This window comes from Delphinus delphis, chromosome 18 (assembly GCF_949987515.2).
Source record: "Delphinus delphis chromosome 18, mDelDel1.2, whole genome shotgun sequence".
Taxonomy (NCBI): Eukaryota; Metazoa; Chordata; class Mammalia; order Artiodactyla; family Delphinidae; genus Delphinus; species Delphinus delphis.
The window spans coordinates 7390994-7415290 of NC_082700.1; the positions used below are offsets into that span (position 1 = coordinate 7390994).

A 24297-nucleotide genomic window follows, 5' to 3' on the forward strand; every position below is an offset into this window, starting at 1 on the left:
AGCATTAACACTTACTTGCTGAGACAAAGTCCCTCTTATTAACTAAAAAACAGGAACCTTTACTTCACGTTTATCTCGGAGAACTAAGAATTTAGCAGAAATATAGTCAGTGTATTTGTTGATACCTCTATGTGGCTTTGCTTTTAAAATGTTAGCTTCCCTGATCTATTTTTAACGGCCCGTGCTTATCTCACTTATGACTTACCAGTATTTGTTACTGTTTAGAGAAGAAGGTGGTGTCTCCTAGATAATAAATAATTGCTCTTTGAAAGATATTACTGAAGCGGATCTAGTTGAGGCACCGTGTGCATCTGTAAAGATCATCTTTTTAGAATAATTGCTCTTTTAAAGATGTTACTAAAGCGGATCTAGTTGCGGTACAGTGTGCATCTGTAAAGATCATCTTTTTAGATGCCTATTGCTATTAAGTATTCAGGCTAAAGTGCAAATTTAGAATTTTTGTAAACTGTGAAAGCAATATTCTTTCGCAGCTGATATTCTTATATTTTAAGGATCAAGATAATTAAGTTGTCTCTATTCCTGATTGTATATATTTGTAAGTGCCCCTTTTTGTTTTAGGTTGTCAATAATGGAGAGCCAGATTGTGAATTTTTTGAGTAAGAGATGAGCTCTTAATAAATTTGAAAGCCTTAGAACAGTGGTTCTCAACTATTTTTTGAGAAAAATATTTTTCTTGGGGGGGGGGGGGGCTATTTTTGTCCCATGGGACATTTGGCAATGTCTGGAGATAACTAGTTGCTACAGCTGGAGGCTGTTACTGGCATCTAGTGGGTAGAGGCCAGGGATGAGGCCACGTATCCAGCAATGCACGGTAGTGTTCCGCACAGCAAAGAACAACCCAGTGCAAAATAGCAGTGGTATTGCTCTCGAGAAACTCTGCCTTAACGTTTTCTTCATCTCATAGCTGAAAACTATAGGTAATTCACGTGGAGGGTCCTTACAAGAGCTTTACTAGAGTAGGGTTCGGGAGGAACATGGATATATTGATTTGAGGGAATAGGAAAGTATGAATAAACAAATAAAGGAAAGTACCTTTTTATTTTAAATGTTGATTGAGTTAACATAAATGAATTTAACTTAATCAAAGTTTTGTCTTCTTTTTTTATAGGTGTATGAAGAATCTGGTCACCTTTACAAACGTCATCCCTGAGTGGCACCCAGTTAATGCTGCCCATTTTGGTCCATGTAACAATTGCAACAATAAGTCACAGATAAGAAAAATGGTATTAGAAAAGTGAGTTTAAATTGCACTACTATTTTTAGAACAAAATGAAGGTGGATTTACTTTTTTTTTTTTTTTTAATGTGTAGAATTGAAAGTGATGACTACAACCCACTTTCAGAAGTTTGAGTTAATGTATGTTTGTGAATTGCCAAAATGCTTCTCTCTATCAGGAACTCTGGCCAATAAGGAAGCTGTTCAGGCGACATACCACTGCAGAGCTGACTTAGGGTGATTGTCTGACCCCACTGTCCTACCGTCTTACCTTCTTTTGCCTTTTTTCTCTCTTTAAGGGTATTAAACTTCCATTTTTCTCACCTCTGCCAAGTGCCTGGAGTCATTAGAATTCTGGAATGTCCTTAATCTAATTTCAAGAACTAAGATGATTCAAAGATGAGCCATAGGCTCATCTGTCTGAATTTCCCTCTTCTTCAGTCCTCGGCCTGCTAATCCCTCATCCTGTTGGAAGCTCTCTGCTGCCCTCGAGCAGATGTATCATTTTTATATTTTGCCAGCTTTTCTATTTTTTCCTCAGTGGGAGGACTGATCAGAATTATCTTTTCCAGTGTTATCAGAAGCCCCATATCTTTAAAAACTCACAGGTAAATTCCATTTCAGGCAGTTTGTCTCTCTTTTGTTAATACACTCACACACATACCTCCTCTTTAACCTTTGCTTTCAGTTGCCCTTATCTCTACATAAAGAAAATGTTTTGAGGTTTAATTTGATGTAATAAAGAACCAGTGACATTAACCTTTTCTTAACCTTTTTCTGATGCCCTTGGATGCGCCAAGAAACCTCTCAGAATCTTTCCTAAAGGTTTATTATCATCCAAGTAATAAATTCTCAGTTAATCTAATAGTGCCAAGACTTAAAAGGAAAAAAGAGCAGTGCCACTCCTAACCCATCTCCAGGCATCTGCTTTTTTTTTTAAAAAAATTTTATTTATTCATTTGTTTAATTTTTTAGCTGCATTGGGTCTTTGCTGCTGCACACGGGTTTTCTCTAGTTGTGGCGAGCGGGGGCTACTCTTTGTGGCGGCACGTGGGCTCCTCATTACGTTGGCTTCTCTTGTTGCAGAGCACGGGCTCTAGGCACCTGGGCTTCAGTAGTTGTGGCTCGTAGGCTCAGTAGTTGTGGCTTGCGGGCTCTAGAGTGCAGGCTCAGTAGTTGTGGCACACAGGCTTAGTTGCTCCACGGCATGTGGGATCTTCCCGGACCAGGGCTCGAACCCATGTCCCCTGCATTGGCAGGCGGATTCTTAACCACTGCGCCACAGGGAAGACCCAGGCATCTGCTTTTGAAACCTTTAAGGTAGTATTTACTTTGAGATTTCAAAACAGTGTACTCATTCCACCTTTATATAGTCTTCTTTTATAGTAGTTGAGGACTAAGGGCTCTTACACCAACACCTGGGCCCCGTCTCTATTTAACCTCTCCCTGTCCTTCCAATATGATTACATTTTTGGTTAAATCAGTGCTTCAGTACTTATTGTTTATTATGAATATGCATATATTCCCTCTCCAGCCAAGCAGGATACGTGGTTATGTTTCATTTCTTTTATAACTCTTTAGTTTTCCTGGAATTATTAATTGCCTGTGTTTTCACTTGCTTTGTTATATATACATTGTGATTTTTTTTCCAAATTCTTAAAATGCCCGTTAACAAATTTTCTAAACACTCAAATACTTCACAGTTTTTTAAGTTCTCCTCCCCCTTTTTTTCTGGAAACCTCTCTTCTGGCTACCTTTTATCCTTCTGCTCCAGGGTTCTAATCTATATTGGTTCCTCCCTGGGTCTGCTGCATGGGAGTCTTCTTTTTTTTTTTAAATAAATTAATTTATTTTATTTATTTATATTTGGCTGCGTTGGGTCTTTGTTGCTGTGCGTGGGCTTTCTCTAGTTGCGGCAAGCGGGGGCTACTCTTCTTTGCGGTGCATGGGCTTCTCGTTGCAGTGGCTTCTCTTGTTGCGGAGCACGGGCTCTAGGCGGGCGGGCTTCAGTAGTTGTGGCGCGTGGGCTTCAGTAGTTGTGGCTCTTGGGCTTTAGAGTGCAGGCTCAGTAGTTGTGGCGCACGGGCTTAGTTGCTCCGCGGCATGTGGGATCTTCCCGGACGAGGGCTTGAACCCGGTTACCCTGCATTGGCAGGTGTATTCTTAACCACTATGCCACCAGGGAAGTCCCGGGAGTCTTCTTTATATACACTTGTGGTCACTGTCTCAGTATTCAGCCCAGGGCCTTACCCCTACCTTCTTCAACATCTGTTGCCTATCAATATTGAGTCTTTAGGGGTTCTTTGGGGCATATAAGCTCTTCTCATCAGTATCCCCACTCTGTAGCAGTCACTACATTCATCACTTCATTCATTCTGCTAAGTTACCATTTTTCTGTTTGCTTTTTGTCTTCTAAGTATTTATTGTCTTCTCGTTTGCTCATGTCTCCTTTCCCTTTTTTGTCCTTTTGGTTTATTACCTTTTTTTGTCCTTTACTATCATTTGATGGCATTTGATTGGGGAGACAGTGGAGATATCTTTAACCAAAAGTCCATAGGCTGTCTGGGGTCCAAGCTTTGAGATTTAAGTCTTCAGGGAATCCCCCCCCCCCACCCTTTTATTTTTTTGACTGTGCTGCATGGCTTGTGAGATCTTAGTTCCCCAGCTAGGGATTGAATCCGCACCCTCGGCAGTGAAAGCACAGAGTCCTAACCACTGGACCGCCAGGGAATTCCCAGGGAATCCTTTTTTTTTGAAGTGCTTTCCTTAGTGATGAGGTAGAAGGGCAGCCGGATTGGAAGTCTGTCATCCTGCCCTGGATCACTGGATCACTTGAGGCTTCTTGGTGTATATAATTATAACAGTTTATAGTGCTTTTTCTCAAGCCCTAACATTGAAGATAAACTCACTACTATTTTTTGTTTGATCTATTAATTTGTTGTATTGCAACATATAATTTTTAATTATACAAATATGTTGCTTTACTTACATTAAAGATTCATACTCTGATGTGGAAATGTATCCAGCCAGTGTTTCAATGGGAAATGTGTTTAGAGTTCTAGTGAATGGGCCAATTTGTAAGCAGAATTTATAATTTGGACATTTACTGTATTCAAAAGTAAATTGAGCTAGTATGTAAAATTTCACTTAAATTTTAAATGACAATGTCTTTATAAAATCCCTGGTAATTTTTTTACTTTGAAATTTGTGTAACTTGATTGTTGGTATCTAATGGAATTTAGAAGCAAATTTAATATAGCTTTTAGGGATAACTTAAAAGTAATTAGGTCCATCATGATATCGTGCATAACTCAATCTTATAGCATTCTAAAAATTAATAGTGTTCCCTGAGCACCTTGTCTCAGGTAATCCCCATCTCTATATGTTCCCATTGGAAAAAGAGTCCATTGATAAATCTGGTGGGTCCAAATCTGCTACTTTTCTTTAAGTAAATTTGAGTAAATTATTTGGGAATTATATCCAGAGCATGGTGACATAGACTTAGAATGTGATTTAATTTTACTTCACAGACTCTTGAAATGAACCTCTCATTACTGCCACGATCTCCTTTAGGAATCTGGTCATACACTATCCTGGATTGTCATTTGAAAAGCTTACTTAAAGTTTTAACAATGATCAGTTTTTTAAATAACTATTTTTCAAGGATAGGGGAGTAGGGAGAACTGAAATAAGACATTTCTGCTCTGTGCTTATAGAGAGAGCTTTGTTAAACTGTCTAATACAATGATTTTCAGACTTTTTTAAAACAGATAAAGTACACTCTCCCCTACAAATTTTGGATGGAATACTGATATAAAAAATAGTTAAAATTATGTTTCTTAATTTAAGTCTTCATTGTTTGGCAGGAAATGTTTCATTATGTGTGAGATCCTTGAACCACCTTCAGAAAACACAGTTTGTAAACCTTTGTTGAACAGTTGAGGTTTTTTTTTTTGGCCACGCAGCATGTGAGATCCTTGTTCCCCAACTAGGGATTGAACCCACACCCCCTGCAGTGGAAGCATGGAGTCTTAACCAAGTGGACAGCCAGGGAATTCCCGAACAGTTGAATTTTTTCTAAAGATGTATTTTCTTTTTTACAATTAACATGAACGAATTCTAATTCTTTGAATTACACCTAATTTTACTCATATTTTTCATTTTTTGTCATATTGCAAATTCAAACAGTGGTATAATAGAGCTAAAATGTAATGAGGTTTAAAAATTACATTTGCAGATTTTTTTCTGCCTAAAGCCTACATTATTACAGTTCAGAAGCACATATGTGCACATTGTTAAATAAGCTTTTTCTAAAATATGAATGATTATATTACATTAGTTGGGCTGAAAATCAAAAACTTGTACTCCAGACCGTTAGCACAAGCCTGGCTACTTTTTGTGGAGCTGACTCAGTGTGCCCTGCTGACTTGTATAGCAGGGCAGTTAGCACAGTTCTCTTGTGCTTGCTTTCTCTCTTTCCTATTTTTTCTTCTCTTCCTGAGGGTAGATCCTTATAACAGGAGGAGTTGAATCTCATGTTAGGGAGGTGAGGACAAATGGATCGTAGCTTGAAATCTCGTGTGACTCTCAGTTCCAGTTCTGTTAACCTGTCCCATCCAGTTTTTTATGGTTGAGTCAGAACCTGACTTGCTCTCTTCAGCTCTGAGCACTGTCTTTGACACTCAAGGTACTGTGGGTAGGAAGAAGTGTGAGAACAAAATCTGTTACTGCCAAGCTAGAGGTAAACTTCAACCCTCACCTGAGAGGCTGGAAATGAGACAAGCTGGAATTATGGGTAGGAAAATACCGTGACTTCTAGGGTTTAGGAGACGTAGACAGGAGAATAAGCTAGAAAAGGAGGAGGCATCTGCTTTATTTTGTTGACTCCAAGAAGCCAACGTTTCTAAGTTGTACTGTTTTAAAATTATGCCATTAAGAAATAAATGCTGCTTATTTAACATTTTCCACGTGTAAACTCACATAAACTAGTAAGATTGGGTAGTCTAGGGATCAACAAGAGAATGTTTTAGTAACTAGCCTCAGCAAATATATCGAAAAGGTAACATCTGAGGCCAAAAGAACTAAATATTAGTACTTGAAGAGACCCAAAGCCTGCGTATGCAGCTGTGAGAGTAAATCTCTGGTTTTTCTGTGGATCACTGATGCACAGACACAGTTGCACCTCTTAACATGTTTGAAATGGGAATACATCTAAAAGTCGATGGCATGGTATAGTTTAATTGGCAGTCTTCTTTCATAATGGTACATTTTATATAATCAGTGGCATCTCAGACCAATGTGTGGCAAAAAACAATGAGAGTTTAGTGTTATGGACGGTTTTGCAGGACTTTTTATTTATCGGTACTTAAGTTTTAAAGATTTGATTATTCTCTAACAGAAAGATTGACAAGGGATAATTTACAAATTATCTCTCATCAGTTTGAATAATCTGCATTTTGGACATTGATTCAAGTTTATTTCAGCTGAATAAATTTTGGTAAGCTAAGTAAGTTTTGACAGCTGTTTAAATATTGGGAAGAGGTAGTCAACATTTTTTGTAAATCCTGAGAGCTTTGTTAAATTTAATTATTTGAGGCCTATTTGGGGTTCTATTTTCTGGTTTGTTATGCTACTGTAATAATAAAATGTATCTTTGAAATTATGGATGTCTTGAAGTTTATAGTAAATCAACCATCATGTTGTATTTTCTTCTCTACTTCCTCACAAGTAAACTTTTTTAAGTAGAAATTTTAGTTTGATGGGTCTCTCTACTTCCTGAGAAAACTGAGAGAAATAGGCCAAAGTATTAGCATGTTGCGGTTTTTAAAATGTTTGTTTGAATATCTTACGTTTGTTATTTTGTTTCACATATCACCTGTCCCATCTAACAAAGGCAATTAATTTGGGCACTTGATGCCGAAGAGAATTCTCAAAGGTCTGGATTTTTTTCTTTTGATTCTGTGAAGTAGTTTCCGAGAGATCTTCTTTAAGCCAAAGCAGCATCCTGGCTCACAGAGCAATTTTTGTTTAATGGTCTGTGTTAGAGCCTTATTGCATGATGGCTTCCAACTGTCAGTGATACCATTCTGAGAAGGGTTTACTGTTACATTCTTCTTAGAGTGAGTTCTCCATTTCTAATTAAGGCACACATCTGGAGGTTCTCAAGAAAAATCAGTGCAGTTGGCCTTGAAAATGTTATGTGTGACTTACTCGCTTTAGACCATCTTTTGTATAACCAGACACATGGTATTACATTTGTTTGACTTCTCTTACCTTTCTCTCCCACAGAGTATCTCTCATATTCATGTTGCACTTTGTGGAAGGTTTACCGCATAATGACTTGCAGCACTATTCATTTCATTCTGAAGGCTGTCTTTATCAAATAACTTCTGTAATTCAGTACCAAGCAAATAATCATTTTATAACATGGATTTTAGATGCTGATGGTAAGTGTTTAAACGTTTTCCTTTCATGATAATAGGCATGGACACTAAACTGTAGTTTGTTCTTTTAAGACAGGCTTTGCCTTGGTTCTTTTTTCTCTCTTCCTGTCCTTGCCTGTTACAGTTCTGCCCCCTCCTCTATTCTGTCACTCTGCTTTAGAATCACTCCTAACTTTTAACTTTGCTTGTTTATATTAGCATATTTATGGGTATACACATGCATATGCGTATTTTTTTTTTAGACAGAGATTGAGGTGATATACTACTGTTGGTTTACAGTTTGCTATTTTTCACTTAATGCCTTTGCTTTCATTTTTTATTACATGAGGAATATATGTTCAGTATAAAAAATGGTGGCAATTTTGAGTTTTTAGATCTATAACCTTGTATTTCTTTTAAAAAGAAAGTACGTTGTTCTGGAGGTTTTTTAGTTGAGAACAAAAATAAAATGTTTTGCTGAGTTTGCAATTGTTAGTAATATAAATAAAAGTAAACATCTATTTCTAAGACTATTAGACATTGCAGACTATGTAACCTTCTCTCACTGTGAAATAGAATATCTGAAGTCCATAGTTGGCTAACAGCTACAGTCAAGGTAAAACCTTTATTTAAATAATTAAACTTTTCAATACAAGGTTAACTAGTACAGCTCATGAATTTTGCTTTTTCCCTTCTGTATATTTAATGTGGTTTATTATTGAATTTGTTTCCCCTCACGATGTTCACTTTGTCTTAGACAAGATAACTCAGTCTCCTTAAAGTGTTATATCAGTTCATTGAGAAGGGGTCACTTTGATTTTGTTCTATTTTTCCATTTACAATTGTTAGGAAATTTTTCATATTTGATATATTCTTCCTGGGGATGGTTTGGTTAGATGACACAATAACGTGTCATCAATTTGCACTTTGCAAATTGAAACTCATGTTAGAAATATAGTTATTACCTTAAAGTTTTACCCTTCTTCAGAATTGGCAGGGGGAAGTGGTTCTCAATAACATAAAAAAACTTAGAAAAAATTTATTTTACTTTTTTATTGCATTCTAGAGAATGAAAAGTCTGCTTCAGGTAGAAGAGGTTAGATGGTTTCCAACTTTGACAGCATATAAAAATTGTATGGTTAGCTTATAAAAAACATCCTGGCTCTCTCCTAGACCAGTGAATCAGTCTCTGAGAATTCAGCCCAAATATTAGTCAGATGATTCTAATGTGTATGTGTGGTGGAGAACCACTGACCTAGGCAAGGAAAATATTCTCAAAGTTTAATGGGTATAGGATAAAAAGTGGTGGGTTCAGATAGTTTATAAGGGTGTATGCACATAAACTTAACAGATGGCTTTGTTTGGGGGTTTTTTGGTGTGTAGAGGGACATTAACCTCTTTCCCTTCACCATCATCTCATTCCTACTTGACAAATGAGAAAACAGGAGCTCAGAAATAAAATAAGAGCAGACACCTAAAGACCTAAAGCTTCTTTTTCTAACCCCAAAAAGAAATGAAATAAGAATTGAATTAAGTGTTGGCATTTGAGTTAACAAGCTTCATTTATCTTGAAAATTCATTATATTCTGAAAAACTTAATCTATTTTCTAATATTGTTAGATATATTAGGTGATACTGTACTGTATTCTAAGTTCCAGAAGTTAAAGATACTTCTGTCTTGATTTTTGTGGGCATTTTAGAAAAGAGTAAACACTACCTGAGTTTTTCACATTTCTGGATGTTAGTGTATAACTTTTGTTATCCGAGTAAGGACTTTTAACATGGCAGAGAAAAATGGTGACATAAGGATAAGGCCATGTTTTCAAGCATTCTCCTTTGGTGGATATCCAGTGATACAGTGGTTAAAAAGGCCAGAAGAAAGTTAACCCAGGATGGTGGTTTTTTTGAATGTCTAACATCTTTCACTTTCCTTCCCCATCCCCCAGGAAGTTGGCTGGAATGTGATGACTTAAAAGGCCCATGTTCTGAAAGGCATGAGAAATTTCAAGTTCCTGCTTCAGAGGTACATATTGTTATCTGGGAAAGAAAAACATCCCAAATGACAGATAAAGCACCTGCCTGCTGCCCACTTAAAAAGACTTATGATCAGCACGCTTTCGGAGATGAGAATCAAGTCTCGCCAGCACTGTGTTCTGTAGGTGATGCTGCCTCAGCTGAAATGTCCTCAGGAACTCACCCCACAAAAGCGTCAGTTGCTCCTAATACTCTTTCACAGGATGAAGCCGTAACTTTTGAACATCATTTATTTTCAGGTCTGAAAGGTTTGGTCGACAAGAATATTTCACCTTTGACATGTGAAGAAATACAGGTTAACTCTGAAGGTTTTTTATTAGAAAATAAACCTGTGGCAGAGAACGCAGGGGTTGTCAAAACACATACTTTGCAATCGCAGGCGTCACTAATGGCTTCTTTAGTATCGGCTCCAGGCAAGGACAAGCTTACCCAAGACCAGTTTGTGGATTTAAGCTTTTCATCTCAGCTTGTAAATACAAACGTGCCGTCAGTACAGCTGAATACAGAAGATGCTGTCGTTACTCAGCCTGTGAATGATATGCGTGCTACGGACCTTACACAGAGAGTAAACTCAGTAGAAACTGAGGGTCCAGTTGCCCTAGAGAAGGATGCTCCATCGAAACAGTCTCTTTTACCAAGACCTGAGAAATTACAACCAGAACAACATGTTACATCTCAGGTGTCTGATTTGAAGGAAAAAGAAACTGCAGCGTCTTCTCAAACCGTAACAGCTAAGCTGTCACAGAATCCATTTCTGAAGGAAAATCAGAAAAAACCATTTGTGGGAAGTTGGGTTAAAGGCTTATTAAGCAAGGGTGTTTCTTTTATGCCGTTTTATGTTTCAGCTCATAGTAGAAACACTGTGACTGATTTGCAGCCTTCAGTTAAGGGGGCAAGTAATTTTGGTGGCTTTAAAACTAAAGGTACAAAACAAAAGGGTAACTGGGCATCCAGGGAAGCTCACAGCTGTGCAGGTAAGCCTCCTCCAGTTAGCAACCCTGCACCAAGCCATCCATCACCAGTTAGCACAGCTTCTGCTCTCCCTGCTGATGGTGATGTGGAAGTTTTGAAGAAATGTGAAAATGCCTCATGTGGAGCTCACCTCAACCACAATTCTCATGGAAATGAAAATGGTGTTTCTTCAGCAAACCGTGGAGACTCAGTTGAGGGTCAGATTCATAAACTTCGTCTAAAACTTCTTAAAAAACTTAAGGCAAAAAAGAAGAAATTAGCTGCTCTTATGTCTTCCCCCCAAAATGGAACACTTCCAAGTGAAAATTTAGAACCTATGTCCCATTGTGGATCTCCAAATGACTGTGAATCAATTGAAGACTTGCTAAAAGAACTACAACATCAAATTGATATTGCCGATGGTAAATCTGGATGCCCTGCAGTTCCTGGCGTTTCCTCATACAGTAGTCAAACTCATGAAGAAATTTTAGCAGAATTACTGTCCCCTACAACGGTTGTTTCAACAGAGCTCTCAGAAAATGAGGAGGCTGACTTCAGGTACTTAGAAATGGGAGATAATCATATCCCAGCACCAGTACCTAATGAATTAAACAGTATTCCCCAAAACATTCATCTGAGACAGGACCATAATTACTGCAGCCCCACTAAGAAAAATCAATGCAAAGTTCAGCCAGACTCACTCACAAATAATGCCTATGTTACAACATTGAACTCGGAAAATTCCATGAAGACTGATATTTTTGATGAATTTTTTTCTACTTCAGCGTTAAATTCTTTAGCAAGTGACACGTTAGACTTCCCTCATTTTGATGACTATCTGTTTGAGAATTGTTGAATGCTTGGTAACTGTTTTTAGTTTAATATTTATTATTACTCTTGGGAAAATTTACTATGTTTTTAGATAGTGTTTACACACTGGCCTTGTCATGAACAAAAGGTAAGCTACTGAAGGTTTTACCTTTGGTTATGCCCACAAAGCATACGATCTGTTTCACAAGTTTAAATGATGAAGAATTTGTTCTCCTTGTTGGCTTCATTTTGTGTTTGTAGGAGAATGAGGATTTCAAAATGTTAAAAATGAAAAGTAGTAGTTTGTAGTTTCTGGCAGTCTGTACAGTTGGGTACATTAAATTTCTACATTTTAAATTTTAGTTATGTTGGTTCAGGCAAAACACCAGTTGATACAAACTTAAGTCATTGTATATGGTACATGAACACATGACTGTTTTGCTAGTGGTTTTGTGGTCTTACGTAAGAGTCTCAGCCTGTCTCTTCTACCAGTAGAGTGGTGTAGAATGTAAGCTCCCCTCATACAACTTGTTTCCTCTTTCTCTCTTTACAAAAGATGGCAGGAAACTTGTTACTAGAACTTCATATAATGTTAGGTGATCAAAAAACTGATCTGTAACAGGAAAAAGTAACCTATTTTTGTGTTGATGTGTTAAGAGTTTACATTATAAGTATCATCTTTCTCCCCCAAGACATTTATTTCTGTAACCAAAGTGGGACACCATCTAGCAGTTATATTTTGGGAGAAATAGCCAGTGCATGTAAGGCTTGCCTATGTTGGATTCTACTATGAATGAAACATTAATTCATTTAAACCTCAACATTCCTATGAGCAAGGTACTCTTATTACTTTTAACAGATAAGGAAACAGCACGGAACTAGTAAGTTGTAGAGCTGGGATTGAGTATAGAGTGGTTACTACAGTGCTTGAACTTAATATCTGTTTTACCTCTAGCTTCATTTAAAGTTTGGGTGATTTGAGTTAGTAGCAGAGTTAACTAAGGTTTGAAGGTGGCAGTCTTGGGGGAGAATACTTTGTTAGGGACTCAGTACTGCAGAAATGATTTGTCAAAATTACTCCCAAACCTCCCCCTCCCTTTTTTTGTGATTGCAGAAGTAAAAAGTCATGTTTATTGTAAGGAAAAACTGGGAAAATACAGGAAAACACCAAGAAAATTTCAGAGCATTCATCTTAACACTTAGTGGTAATAACTGCTGCAAACATTTTCATATTTTTATGCATTTAGACTTCAAGAAATAAATATGAGATTCTGTTGTACCTGTTTGTTAATGATGTGTGTTAATGTTTAATGAGCATCTTTCCATCTTAGTTTTTGACAACTTTTGGATAGCTATATAATGTTACATTGTGTGTATTACCGTTGTTTCACCAATTTATATTTTGAGGTGATTTGTATTGTTTTGTTATTGTTAATTATCCTTATTGATAAAAATTTTCACAGATCCAAATTTTATTTTCTGGGAGTGGAATTTCTGGGTCAAAGAATATGCACTTTTTTGTTTGCATGGCTTTGCCGAACCCTCACCAACACCAGGTAGTAGCGTTGAAGGGGGAAAAAACCTTGACTGGTTTTGGTTACATTTCCATGATTATTAGTGAGGTTGAATATTTTCTGTAACTTTATTGGCCAGTTGAGTTTCTTTGAGGAATTGCTTATCCATCCTTTACGTGTTACTATTCATTCAACTATTTCTAGATTTCTGCTGAGTGCCAAGCGCTGTTGTAAACCTCAGATATAAGGCAATAAAAATAAATAAATAAATAAAGGGAAATTCTTGCCTTTTAGTAATTTGCCTTCTAAACAAGGAGGTAAATATATAATGTTGGGTGGTAATAGGGGATACATACGGTTGACTCCTGTTATTTGCGGTACTTCTGTTGTATCAAGTCACCACAAACACTGAATTAGCAAATACTGGACCACTGCTCCTGGGGGAATACAGTTAGGTTCCTGTGAGGCTCTGGTCACAACATTTTTGTCACCTGATCAACAAATGTTGTTTTTCGTGTGTTTCTGTTTAAAGATACCTTATGTAGTATATATTGTTGATTTATTAATATTGAACACAAGGTCACCAGCGCTGTAACTCCTGCCTGAATGGAGCTCATCCCACACATGTTTTTTTCCATGAGGCATGTCACACCTTCCTTGCACTTTGGAATACTAGACAGCACTTGGGGGCCATTTTAAACAAGTGAAGTAACCAACGAAAAGGACAAAAAACGTCCATAAGACATTTGGTCCACGCCAGTGGTCCTGGAAATTTGGTCCAATCCAAAATGTCCATGAGCATCTTTGGTCCACGCCAAATGATCTGTACCAATGTCAAGAGCCTTGACGTTTGGCGTGGACCAAATGTACTGCAAGGGCTTCAGATTTGTCATTGCTGTGTGCATGTCCATAAATGACCACAAGAGCACTGCAAGTATTGATTTTTAGGGTTACAAATAAATTTTGGCAAGTAGGCAAATTCACAAATATAGACTCCTCAAATAATGACAATTGACTAATGTCAGGTGGCACTAAATGCTATGGAGAAAAGTGGGTGAGTGATGGGAGGACTAATTTAGACTGAGTGGACTTGGAAGGTTGCTTGGAGTGACATGACATTTGAGCAGGTACTTCAGTGAAGTTAGGGACTTAGCCACGTGACTGGACGAAGGGCATTCCAGGAAGAGCAGAAGTCCTGAGGAGCAAGGGTGCTTGGCAGGATCGAGAACAGGGAAGAGGCCAGTGCGCTTGAGTAGAGTGAGGCAAGGGAAGGAGAATTATAACGAGATCAGAGAGGCTGGCAGAAGCCAGATCACGTATGGCTTTGTGGAGCATAGTAAAGACCTTGTCTGTGCTTGAGAAAAACGGGAAGCCACTGGAAGGTTTCAGGCAAGGGAATAACACGGTCTAGTTTTTTTTTTTTTTTTTTGCGGTACGCGGGCCTCTCACCGTCGTGGCCTCTCCCGTTGCGGAGCACAGGTTCGGGACGCGCAGGCCCAGCGGCCACGGCTCACGGGCCCAGCCACTCCGCGGCATGTGGGATCCTCCCGGACCGGGGCACGAACCCGTGTCCCCTGCATCGGCAGGCGGACTCTCAACCACTGCGCCATCAGGGAAGCCCACGGTCTAGTTTTTAAAGGATCACTGAAGTGTGGAGAATGCAGTTGGTCAGAAATAGAAGTGCTAGTCTGTAACAGTCTCAGTTAAGACAGGGTGACCCGCTGTGGAGGTGGTAAACAGCTGGGTCACTTGCCTTTCCAAGGCAGAGCCAACAGGTCGTGTTGATGGTTGAAGGTGGGCTAGAAAGAGGAGGCAAAGATAAACCTCAGATTTTGTTGCCTGAACAAATGGGTTGCGCTATTTACTGAGATGGGACAGACTTGGGAGGGAGAACATTTAAAGGAAAGAACCTATCCAGTTTTGGATGCGTTAGGCATAAGATCTCTATTAGACTTCCAAGTAGAGAGAATTTAATAGGAAAGTGTATCTGCAGTGTTGGGCCTCAGGAGAGGGCGCCGCTGGAGACACTCTTTTAAGAATTATAAATGCATGGATCCTATGTAATGCCATGATATAGGATGGGGCCGTTTAAGGAGTTAAGACAGCTCCGGGGAGCAAAAGGGGCAGTTAGGAGGAAAACCAGATGAGTGGTGTCCTGAAAATCAGGGGAAGATCTATCAGATCTGCTGCTGGTTTGTCAGGTGCTGCTGGGAAGTAGAGACATAGGACTGAGACTTGACATTGGCTTTGGTAACAGGGACGTACATCCTTGGTAACTTAGCCAGGACAGTTCAGTGGAGCTGTGAGAATAAGTGTGAATGGGTTCAAGTGAAAAGGGATGGTGAGAAAGGGCAGATACAGGTACATTCTTTTGAGATGATCTAAACTATGCTGAGAGGTTCAAGTGTGTCTACATTCTTTTGAAACATTCCCTTGACACCTGGTGGCGGAATGTGAGGTCAAGGTTTTTGTTAATGTTTTTAAGATGGGAGATGTCATAATATGTTTCTATATGAGACTGAGTGTTCCAGGGAGAGAGACAACGGATGTTGTACATGAGAAAAGGGACAGTTGCAGGAGCACATTTCTCTGGGATGAGATCCAAAATAGGAGGAGGGTGTGACCTTGAGAGCTAAGAGTTTATCCATTTTAATACTAGGAAAAACAAAGTATATAGGTACAGTCGTTAGGAGATTTGATGATTAGAGGATAAGAAAGGTCCCGTGATTCTTTTCTCGGGGGATATAGTAAAGTCAGCTGAGGGCGTGAGAGGAGGAGGGGTTGAAGATCAAGGAAGAGAGGCTTGAGTCTCCAGAGCTAATTGAATGGGGACATGCGGTGGGCTTGCTAGGCAGTGCTGAGAGCCCTCCAGAGGTTTAAGGTCATAAACTCTACTGAGACCAGCTAAGATGGTTGTTTATTTCTCTGCAATCACGTGTGCTGCTCAGGTGCGGGACAGAGGGTAGGTGGGCAGTTGGAGTCAGCTAAAGTTGGAGGTATTGTCAGACAAAGTGGACAGAGAAGAGAAAAGGTCAGGTTTTAGGAAAGGAACATGATGATAGTGGTGGATAAGGAGGGAGGGAGGGACATGGGACAGGTGATGGTCATTTAAAAAGTGGTGGCACTCGGGCTTCCCTGGTGGCGCAGTGGTTGGGAGTCCGCCGGCCGATGCAGGGGACACGGGTTCATGCCTCGGTCCGGGAGGATCCCACATGCCGCGGAGCGGCTGGGCCCGTGAGCCATGGCCGCTGAGCCTGCGCGTCCGGAGCCTGTGCTCCGCAACGGCAGAGACCACAACAGTGAGAGGCCCGCGTACCGCAAAACAAAAACAAAAACAAAAACAAAAAGTGGTGGCACTATATGGGAAAAGAATCTGGAAAAGAATGGATATATGTATATGTGTAACTGAACCACTTTGCTCTATACCTGAAACACAACATTGTAAATCAACTATACTGCAATATAAAATCAAAATTAAATTTAAAAAATAAAAACTAAAAAGTGGTAGCAGATCTCAATGGATTGGAGGTGGGTTCAAAGAATGCTAGAATGGGACTCATGGAGGAAGTAAGCTGGCTAGACAGTGGTGTGCTTGAAACTGAGCTTTCAGACACAGTACAGTTGTTGGTGATGACAGGGTCTGAAGAATGACAAGGGAAGTGCAAGGCCAAGGTTGGGTGAGAAGTCCATGAAAAGTGAGGAGATACAGGAGCCAAGAAGCCAGGATGGTGTGTGGATAGTCTCTGTGGGCGGCAAAGACATCTAAGTGGCAGCAGGAGTCCTGGCGCAAAGAAATATACAGTAAGCCAGGAGCTAAAACCCTCAGGGAAAGGCAGGAGACCATGAAAAGGGCGGATGACAGCAAAAGGAACAGCACAGGGGATTCAGTCCAATGGTTTGTGCTTTAAAGGCACTGGAGGAAGATGGGGGAACCGTGGCTGAAATAACAGCAGGGAACCAGGAAGATAAAACAGCCACCACTTGACAGGGCTATTCAGGTTTCACCCAGCACAAAGGAAGGGAGAGACTGTTTACAGAAGTTGGGGACAGGAGAGTCCTGTCAGTGACAGACGATGCACTCCAGAAGACGCTGGGAGGGATGGCTAGGGTGTTGGATGGAGTGAGAGATTGGGAGAGATTAGATCTAGAATTTAAAGTCCTGGGAGGATCGGAGTTCATAGGCTGACAGAGCTAAACAAGAGTGCAGGTTGTGATGGGATCTCTTGGGGAGAGGAGTTTGGGAGGATCCTGAGTTCCAATTACAGCCTTCCTCTTGGGATTGGCCTCTTGGGCAGTTTGAAAGGTAAGGAAAGAAGGGAGTTTTTTGAAGGGGGCCACAGGGAGCAAGGTGCCTGAACAAGGAGCTCTGTGGGAGCTTCGGTCCTGCGGTGACTGAATTGGGGTCTTAATGCTTTATACCTGCTCTTTACGTTTAAGGTATTAAACTTTTCCCCGGCACGTGGCAGTTTTGATTTCTAGTTGATTATCATTTTTAATGGTTTGACAAAAGTTTTACATTATTTTATAGTCTTTTCCCTTTGGTATTAAGTTTTGTCAAGATTACTTCTACCCCCCAAATATATAAATATTGACATATTTCTTCTAATGGAACTAGGTTTCTTTTCTTCCTTTTCTTCCTTCCTTTCTTTCCCTCCCTCACTCCCTCTCTCTCTCTCTGTCTCCTTTCTTTCTTCCTTCCTTCCTTCCTTCCTTTTTCTTTCTTTTCTTTCCTTTCCTTCTTTTCTTTCCTCCCTCCCTCCATCCCTCTCTCTCTCCCCCTTTCTTTTATTTCCTCCCTCCCTTCCTTCCTTTCTTCCTTCCTTCCTTCCTTTCCTTCCTCCCTCCCTCCCTTCCTTCCTTCCATGAATCTTTCATTCTTTTGCAGTGTATCTTGATGTGGTACCATGAGGTTTCTTTTCCCCCAACAGTATATTTGTTCGAATACCATTTATTGAATCACCTCACTGTTCTTTAACCATTCAAAATACACCATTCATATTATATCTTTCATATTATGTTAACAAATATTGAGTTCCTATAGTGTATTGAAGTTATGTGGGAAGAAACTTAGTGATCAATTATAGAAGGCAATTAAACAGTGTAAATATCAATTTCCTAGGGAGGAAAAAAGGCTAGGAGGAAAGTCTATCAAATTTTAGCCAATTTTTCTTCCAGTTAACATTATTGCAGTAATCCACTCTGAAAGTCAGAAAAAGTATATGAAAAGCAGAAGATACAGTTTATTAGAGTTTTGTTTCTTCCAGTTTTACTGAGATATAATTGACCTACAGCACTGTAGAAATTTAAGGTGTACAGCATAATGGTTTGAGTTACGTATATTGTGAAATGATTACTGCAGTAAGTTTAGTTATCTTAGTGTTTTCCTGGGTACCGCAAATGCAAACAACACAAAATGGACTAGTTCTTCCAAACTCAGAATCTGGGGCCAAAGACGGTGATCCGTGTCCATATGTGTAATGGCAGGGGAGGAAGGGTGGAATCGAGCTGGCAGGTTAGAGGGAGCATCCCAAAGGAGTGACCTTAAACTAATGACTTCTTCTGAGCCGTTTCCAGAGGCATCTCCTCCTGTGGGCCCTCCTGCCGCAGGTAAAGAGCCCCATACAGTTGGTGGCTCTGAAACAGGCCTGTTCAGTGAGCTTATCTGTGACTGTCTTTCTGGCCCTCCTTTGCTTTTCACCTCCAGGAGATCCTCACCCCTTTCTCCCCACCCGTGCTCCCTCAGGAAGCCACAGAAGAGGCAAAGGCGGCTGACAGGCACTACAGGATGCTTCTGAGTGAAGCAGACCCACAAAAGGCGCTTATTAACTTCTGCAAGACAGCAAAGTGCCAAAGCGACAATAAATCTGGTACCGGAGAAGTTTAATCAGGAGATTAAATGTAATCACAGAAGCGAGAGGTCATCAGGAGAAAAGGAGCTCCTATGAAATACTTCAAATCTCAAAATGAAAATGCATTTTCTGTTTAGTTATCGCAGGCACTTAATAGCTCGATCAAGCACCCTTCTTGCCAGCTTTCTCGTTATTATAACCTTCCCACCGCCTTTGGAGGCAGAGATGATCTAAGTATGCTGAGAAGTTCAAGTGTGTCTACAACTCACCTGATACTTAAAACTCCCCCAGCCCCAAGGCAACGTAAACGGGGCCTGTTCAGCAGGATGTCGAGATGTTTGAGTTGTAAACTGGAGTCCCAGTGATATGGACCTTGTGGTTACTGTAAAGCATCGCTGTGCTTGGTAACTAATAGGGAAATTCTATATTTAAAACTTCAGTTCTATATCTGGTTCTTATCCATTGCAGATTTTCACCTCTGTAGTAGTAGTATAGTGAATTCCTTTTTTTTTTTTAACATCTTTATTGGAGTGTAATTGCTTTACAATAGTGTGTTAGTTTCTGCTTTATAACAAAGTGAATCAGTTATACATATACATATGTTCCCATATCTCTTCCCTCTTGCGTCTCCCTCCCACCCACCCTCCCTATCCCACCCCTCTAGGTGGTCACAAAGCACCGAGCTGATCTCCCTGTGCTACGCGGCTGCTTCCCACTAGCTATCTATCTTACGCTTGGTAGTGTATATATGTCCATGCCACCTTCTCACTTTGTCACAGCTTACCCTTCCCCCTCCCCATAGCCTCAAGTCCATTCTCTAGTAGGTCTGTGTCTTTATTCCTGTCTAACCCCTAGGTTCTTCATGACCTTTTTTTTGTTTTCTTAGATGCCATATATATGTGTTAGCATACGGTATTTGTTTTTCTCTTTCTGACTTACTTCACTCTGTATGACAGACTCTAGGTCCATCCACCTCACTAGAATTCCAATTATCAAGCCAGCCTATGTTCTTGTACCAGTGAATATATTGGATAATTACGTATAAATAAACTATCATTATGCCCACACATGCATATAATAATCTATGATCAACTTTGCAGTTTATTACTAAGGTGGTTGAAGATCTCCTTATTTTAAAGTGTGTATTTGATTTACTTGTTTAGGAATAACTAGTTTGAGTCATCTTTGACAGACAATAATTTTTGGTTTGTTTTTACTAAAAAAAAAAAAAAAAGGCTCAATTCCTATGAGGGGGTGACTAAAATATGATAGTTTGCTGGATGTCATTAAAGTAACTCCCAAGGAAAGAAATACAAATTGGTATCTGGTGATGGTGTAAATCCCTATAGAAGGGACCCTGGAAGGATCACTATATTAAGGCCCTTCACAGCCAGTACCTCCAGTCGCTCCAGACTGTAACAATAAAGCATTAAATGTTAAAACCTCAAGGCAGTTTTTTTGGTCTCAAGTCCTTTATTACTAATTTTACATATGTAATTAATTGATCAGAAAAAAAAGAAAGAAAAGAAACTGGCTACTGGCTTCTCTTTGTGACTTGTCAATACTATTAGACTCTTCTAGTTCTTTATGTTACCTTAAAATCTTCAGTTTAGTAATTTTTCCATACCTAAACACTTTGGATTTGACATGCTTTATGACCTTTATCAGTAATTAGAATACAAATCCAATAAATAAAATACAAAGCCTGGCCTTCAAAATCTGGGGGCCAAGAACTCTGCTCCAGAGCCTCTGTGACTCTTGGACATTGTCAATAAGATTTTCTCTGTGAATGTGTACATTCTGGGGAGAGGGTCCTTAGCTTCCCATTCAGATTTTCATAGGGCTCTGTGGACCCCTAAGTAGTCTCTTGGGAAGTTTATCTTAAATAAATGAAGTTTAACTTAAAATGAAGATTGTTTCTGAGACTAGGTTCTAGATAAACTCCACGGTGGAGAACAGGCCACAAGTTAGGAAAGCTAAGAGTATGGACAATGTATAAGTTTTCTGATTTCAAGGTTTCTTTAAGACCCCTCCAAAGTCCCACATCAAGCAATGGTGTCACCATTTTCTGGGTCTCCCAGGCTCTAAATGTGGGCTTCACCCTCAAACTTCCCTCCTGTTTCAGTCCCTAAATCTTGACCAGGCTTCCCTTGAATCAATCCATGCCTTCTTTCCTCTACCTACCTTAGCCCAGAGTGTCACTGCCTCTCCTTTGAAATATAATTGCGTCTAAACTGTCCTCTGATCTCTTATTTCTTATTGACGTTGTTGCCAACCCAACCACCTAAAATAGATTTCATTCTGTCCTGAAACAGAAACCTTTAATAGTGACTCTCTTACTCTACAGGGTAAAGTGCAGCCTCTTCTCTCTCTCTCTTTTTTTTTTAACTTTTTATTTTATACTGGAGTATAGCCGATTAACAATGTTGTGATAGTTTCAGGTGCACAGCAAAGCGACTCAGCTATACACATACATGTATCCATTCTCCCCCAGACTCCCCTCCCATCCAGGCTGCCACATAACATCGAGCAGAGCTCCCTGTGCTATACCGTAGGTCCTTGTTGGTTATCCTTTTTAAATACAGCAGTGTGTACATGTCAATCCCAAACTCCGTAACTATCCCTTCCCTCCACCTTCCCCCCCGGTAACCATAAGTTCATTCTCGAAGTCTGTGAGTTCATTTCTGTTTTGTAAATACATTCATTTGTATCATTTCTTTTAGATTCTGCAAATAAGCTATATTATACGATATTTCTCTTCCTCTTACTTCACTCAGTATGACAATCTCTAGGTCCATCCATGTTACTGCAAATGGCATTATTTCATTTTTCTTTATGACTAATATTCCACTGTATATATGGGCCACATCTTCCTTACTCATTCCTCTGTCGATGGACACTTAGGTTGCTTCCATGTCTTGGCTATTGCAAACCATGCTGCAATGAACATTGGGGTGCATGTATCCTTTTGGACTATGTTTTTTTCTGGGTACACGCCCAGGAGTGGGATTGCAGGGTCATATGGTAGTTCTGTTTTTAGTTTTTTTTGAAACGATAACTCTTTTTTTTTTAATTAACTAATTAATTTATTTATGGCCGTGTCGGGTCTTTGTTTCTGTGCGAGGGCTTTCTCTAGTTGCGGCAAGCGGGGGCCACTCTTCAGCGCGGTGCACAGGCTTCTCGCTATTGCGGCCTCTCTTGTTGCAGAGCACAGGTTCCAGATGGGCAGGCTCAGTAGTTGTGGCTCACGGCCCCAGCTGCTACGCGGCATGTGGGATCCTCCCAGGCCAGGGCTCGAACCCGTGTCCCCTGCATTGGCAGGCAGATTCTCAACCACTGCACCACCGGGGAAGCCCTGTGTTTAGTTTTCTAAGGAACCTCCATACTGTTCTCAGACAGCCTCTTCTCTTGGTCTTCAGGGCCCTTCCACAAGCTAAGTTCGTTTTCACTGCTCCCTATTTAAGTTCACTTTGTCCATCACCCCCATCATGCCCTCATCTTGTCCTGAAATTTCCCCAGCCTTAGATACCCCTCCTCTGCCTCTGGCCTGTCCAGATCTTTCAGGGTCATTTCAGATCCTCATGAAGACACCATCCAGCCCATCTAAGTTGACTTCCTCTTTCAAGGCCTGGGAACATTTTTCTGTGTTTCTCATGCTGACCCTTCATCATATGCATTTTTATCTGACTGTCGGTCTCTGTTAACCACATACCCCGAGAAGGCAGGGATTGCTCTGGTCCTGAGCGTGTGCCATGGGACAGGCCTGTGCTAGATGAACGGAGACATGGTTTCTACTCTGAAGAGGTCATATTCCTGTGCAGGAGACAAGTAACTCCCTGGTTTCAGGGTACTGTGATGCATGCGTGGAGGATGGACCTCTAAATCAGATGGAGGCAGTGTCAGGGGAGGCTTCCTGAGGGGGTAACTCCTCAGCAGATGTTACCCAGGTAAGCAGAATGGGGGGGAGGGGCACATCGGGGTGTAGGGACAGGTGTCTGGCCGGGAAGGGGGTGTAAGTCAGCCTGGGCCATTCAAGGAACTCCTGGTAAGTGCTTATAACCTCTAAAAGGTCTCATGCGGAAACGGCAGGAGACACAGCTGCAGATCATGAAAGCCCTTGTGCGCTAAGTTCAAGAATTTGAACTGTGTCCTGAAGGAAATCCTTTGGACCCTAAATTGATCATTAATAACAGAAAATGGTCTCTTCCCTCAAGGAGCTTATAACCTAGTGTAAATATACTCAGCTTCAAGGTGGAAGGACATGCTAAGTCCCCATCACTAAAGTAACAGCAAATATTACGCCTTCTTCATCTTGAAATGTGAGACTCAATTTCAACAGTGTATAAATGATCTTATGACATAATTCCACTGCCACCCCCTCCCCGTTTCTTACTTCCACTGTAAGCTATCCTTTTTTTAAATTGAAGTATGGTTGATTTACAATGTTGTCTTAATTACTGCTGTACAGCAAAGTGATTCAGTTATACATATATACATTCTTCTTTTTATACTTTTTTAAAATATTCTTTTCCATCATGGTTTATCATAGGATATTGAATATAGTTCTCTGTGTCACTGTAAGCTACCCTTAAGTGTAGGTGGCAAGTTTGGAATTTTGAGAAGCATCAGAAAGGCCCCTACCTAAGAACATTTTTTGGGGGTGGCTACCTGTCATTCTGCCTGGAATTCCACCATAAGTGCAATATTGTGTCTCCTTCCTGAGGGGTCCTAACGAGACAGTAGAGGATATGTTATTATCAACCATAATTTGATAAATAATTGTCAGCCAGCATTTGCCAAGCCATTCCCTAGGAGACACCCTAGTGAGACAGTCAACTATTCCTTCTTCTAGGTCTCAAAATTCTATCCCTGATAAGAACAACCCAGAGAAAAAGCACCTACCACATGACCTCAATCTTGGCAGAAATGAATTACATCTTCATGCTATCATATTATCACGTGGTTCTCTATCTTTATAGAAACTCGTATGTATACAGTGATATACATGTCAATTATTTCTCAATAAAATCAGAAAAAAAAAAGTCATATGCAAATCATCTGCTTGAAAAATATTTGTGTCTTCTGTGAGACGAGTTGAAAATACGTCATTTGAGACGTTTTAACAGGAACCCATACAAACAATTTCTGCTTGAGTTTAATTTCAGAAAAAAACCTGCCAGCAGTCTAAAGAAAACATTAAGGCTTTGTGTAGATGCAAGTCCTTGATCCCAAAGCTGTAACACAGCTTAATTCAGCAAATAGTTTCTTCGTATAACGGTGCCTCCACATACTTTTGACTCTGAGATGTCTCCTCTTGCATGTTTGCACCTGCATTTGCTTCTCAAATGCTTTTGGCCGCAGATATGGCAAAATTGAATAACTACATTTGCTTTTTGGTGGTATCAGATTTTCTGAGAGAAACCAATGGTATTTATTCATTCACCTGTCAATGCGCAATTCAGTGTTTTTTGTTTGTTTGTT

The 24297-nt window shown here is 40.0% G+C and overlaps 1 protein-coding gene across 2 annotated transcripts in view; it reads left to right on the plus strand.

Annotated features, from left to right (window-relative positions):
• USPL1 (ubiquitin specific peptidase like 1) overlaps positions 1–13250 on the plus strand; it is a 40029-nt gene extending 26779 nt beyond the window's left edge. For both annotated transcript variants that reach the window (XM_059995972.1, XM_059995973.1), the window contains 3 exons: positions 1130–1255; positions 7525–7682; positions 9605–13250. In XM_059995972.1, coding sequence (XP_059851955.1) covers positions 1130–1255; positions 7525–7682; positions 9605–11499 — 2179 coding nt within the window. In that variant the 3' untranslated portion in view covers positions 11500–13250. The remainder of the gene's footprint in view (positions 1–1129; positions 1256–7524; positions 7683–9604) is intronic.
• Positions 13251–24297: the final 11047 nt, after the last annotated feature.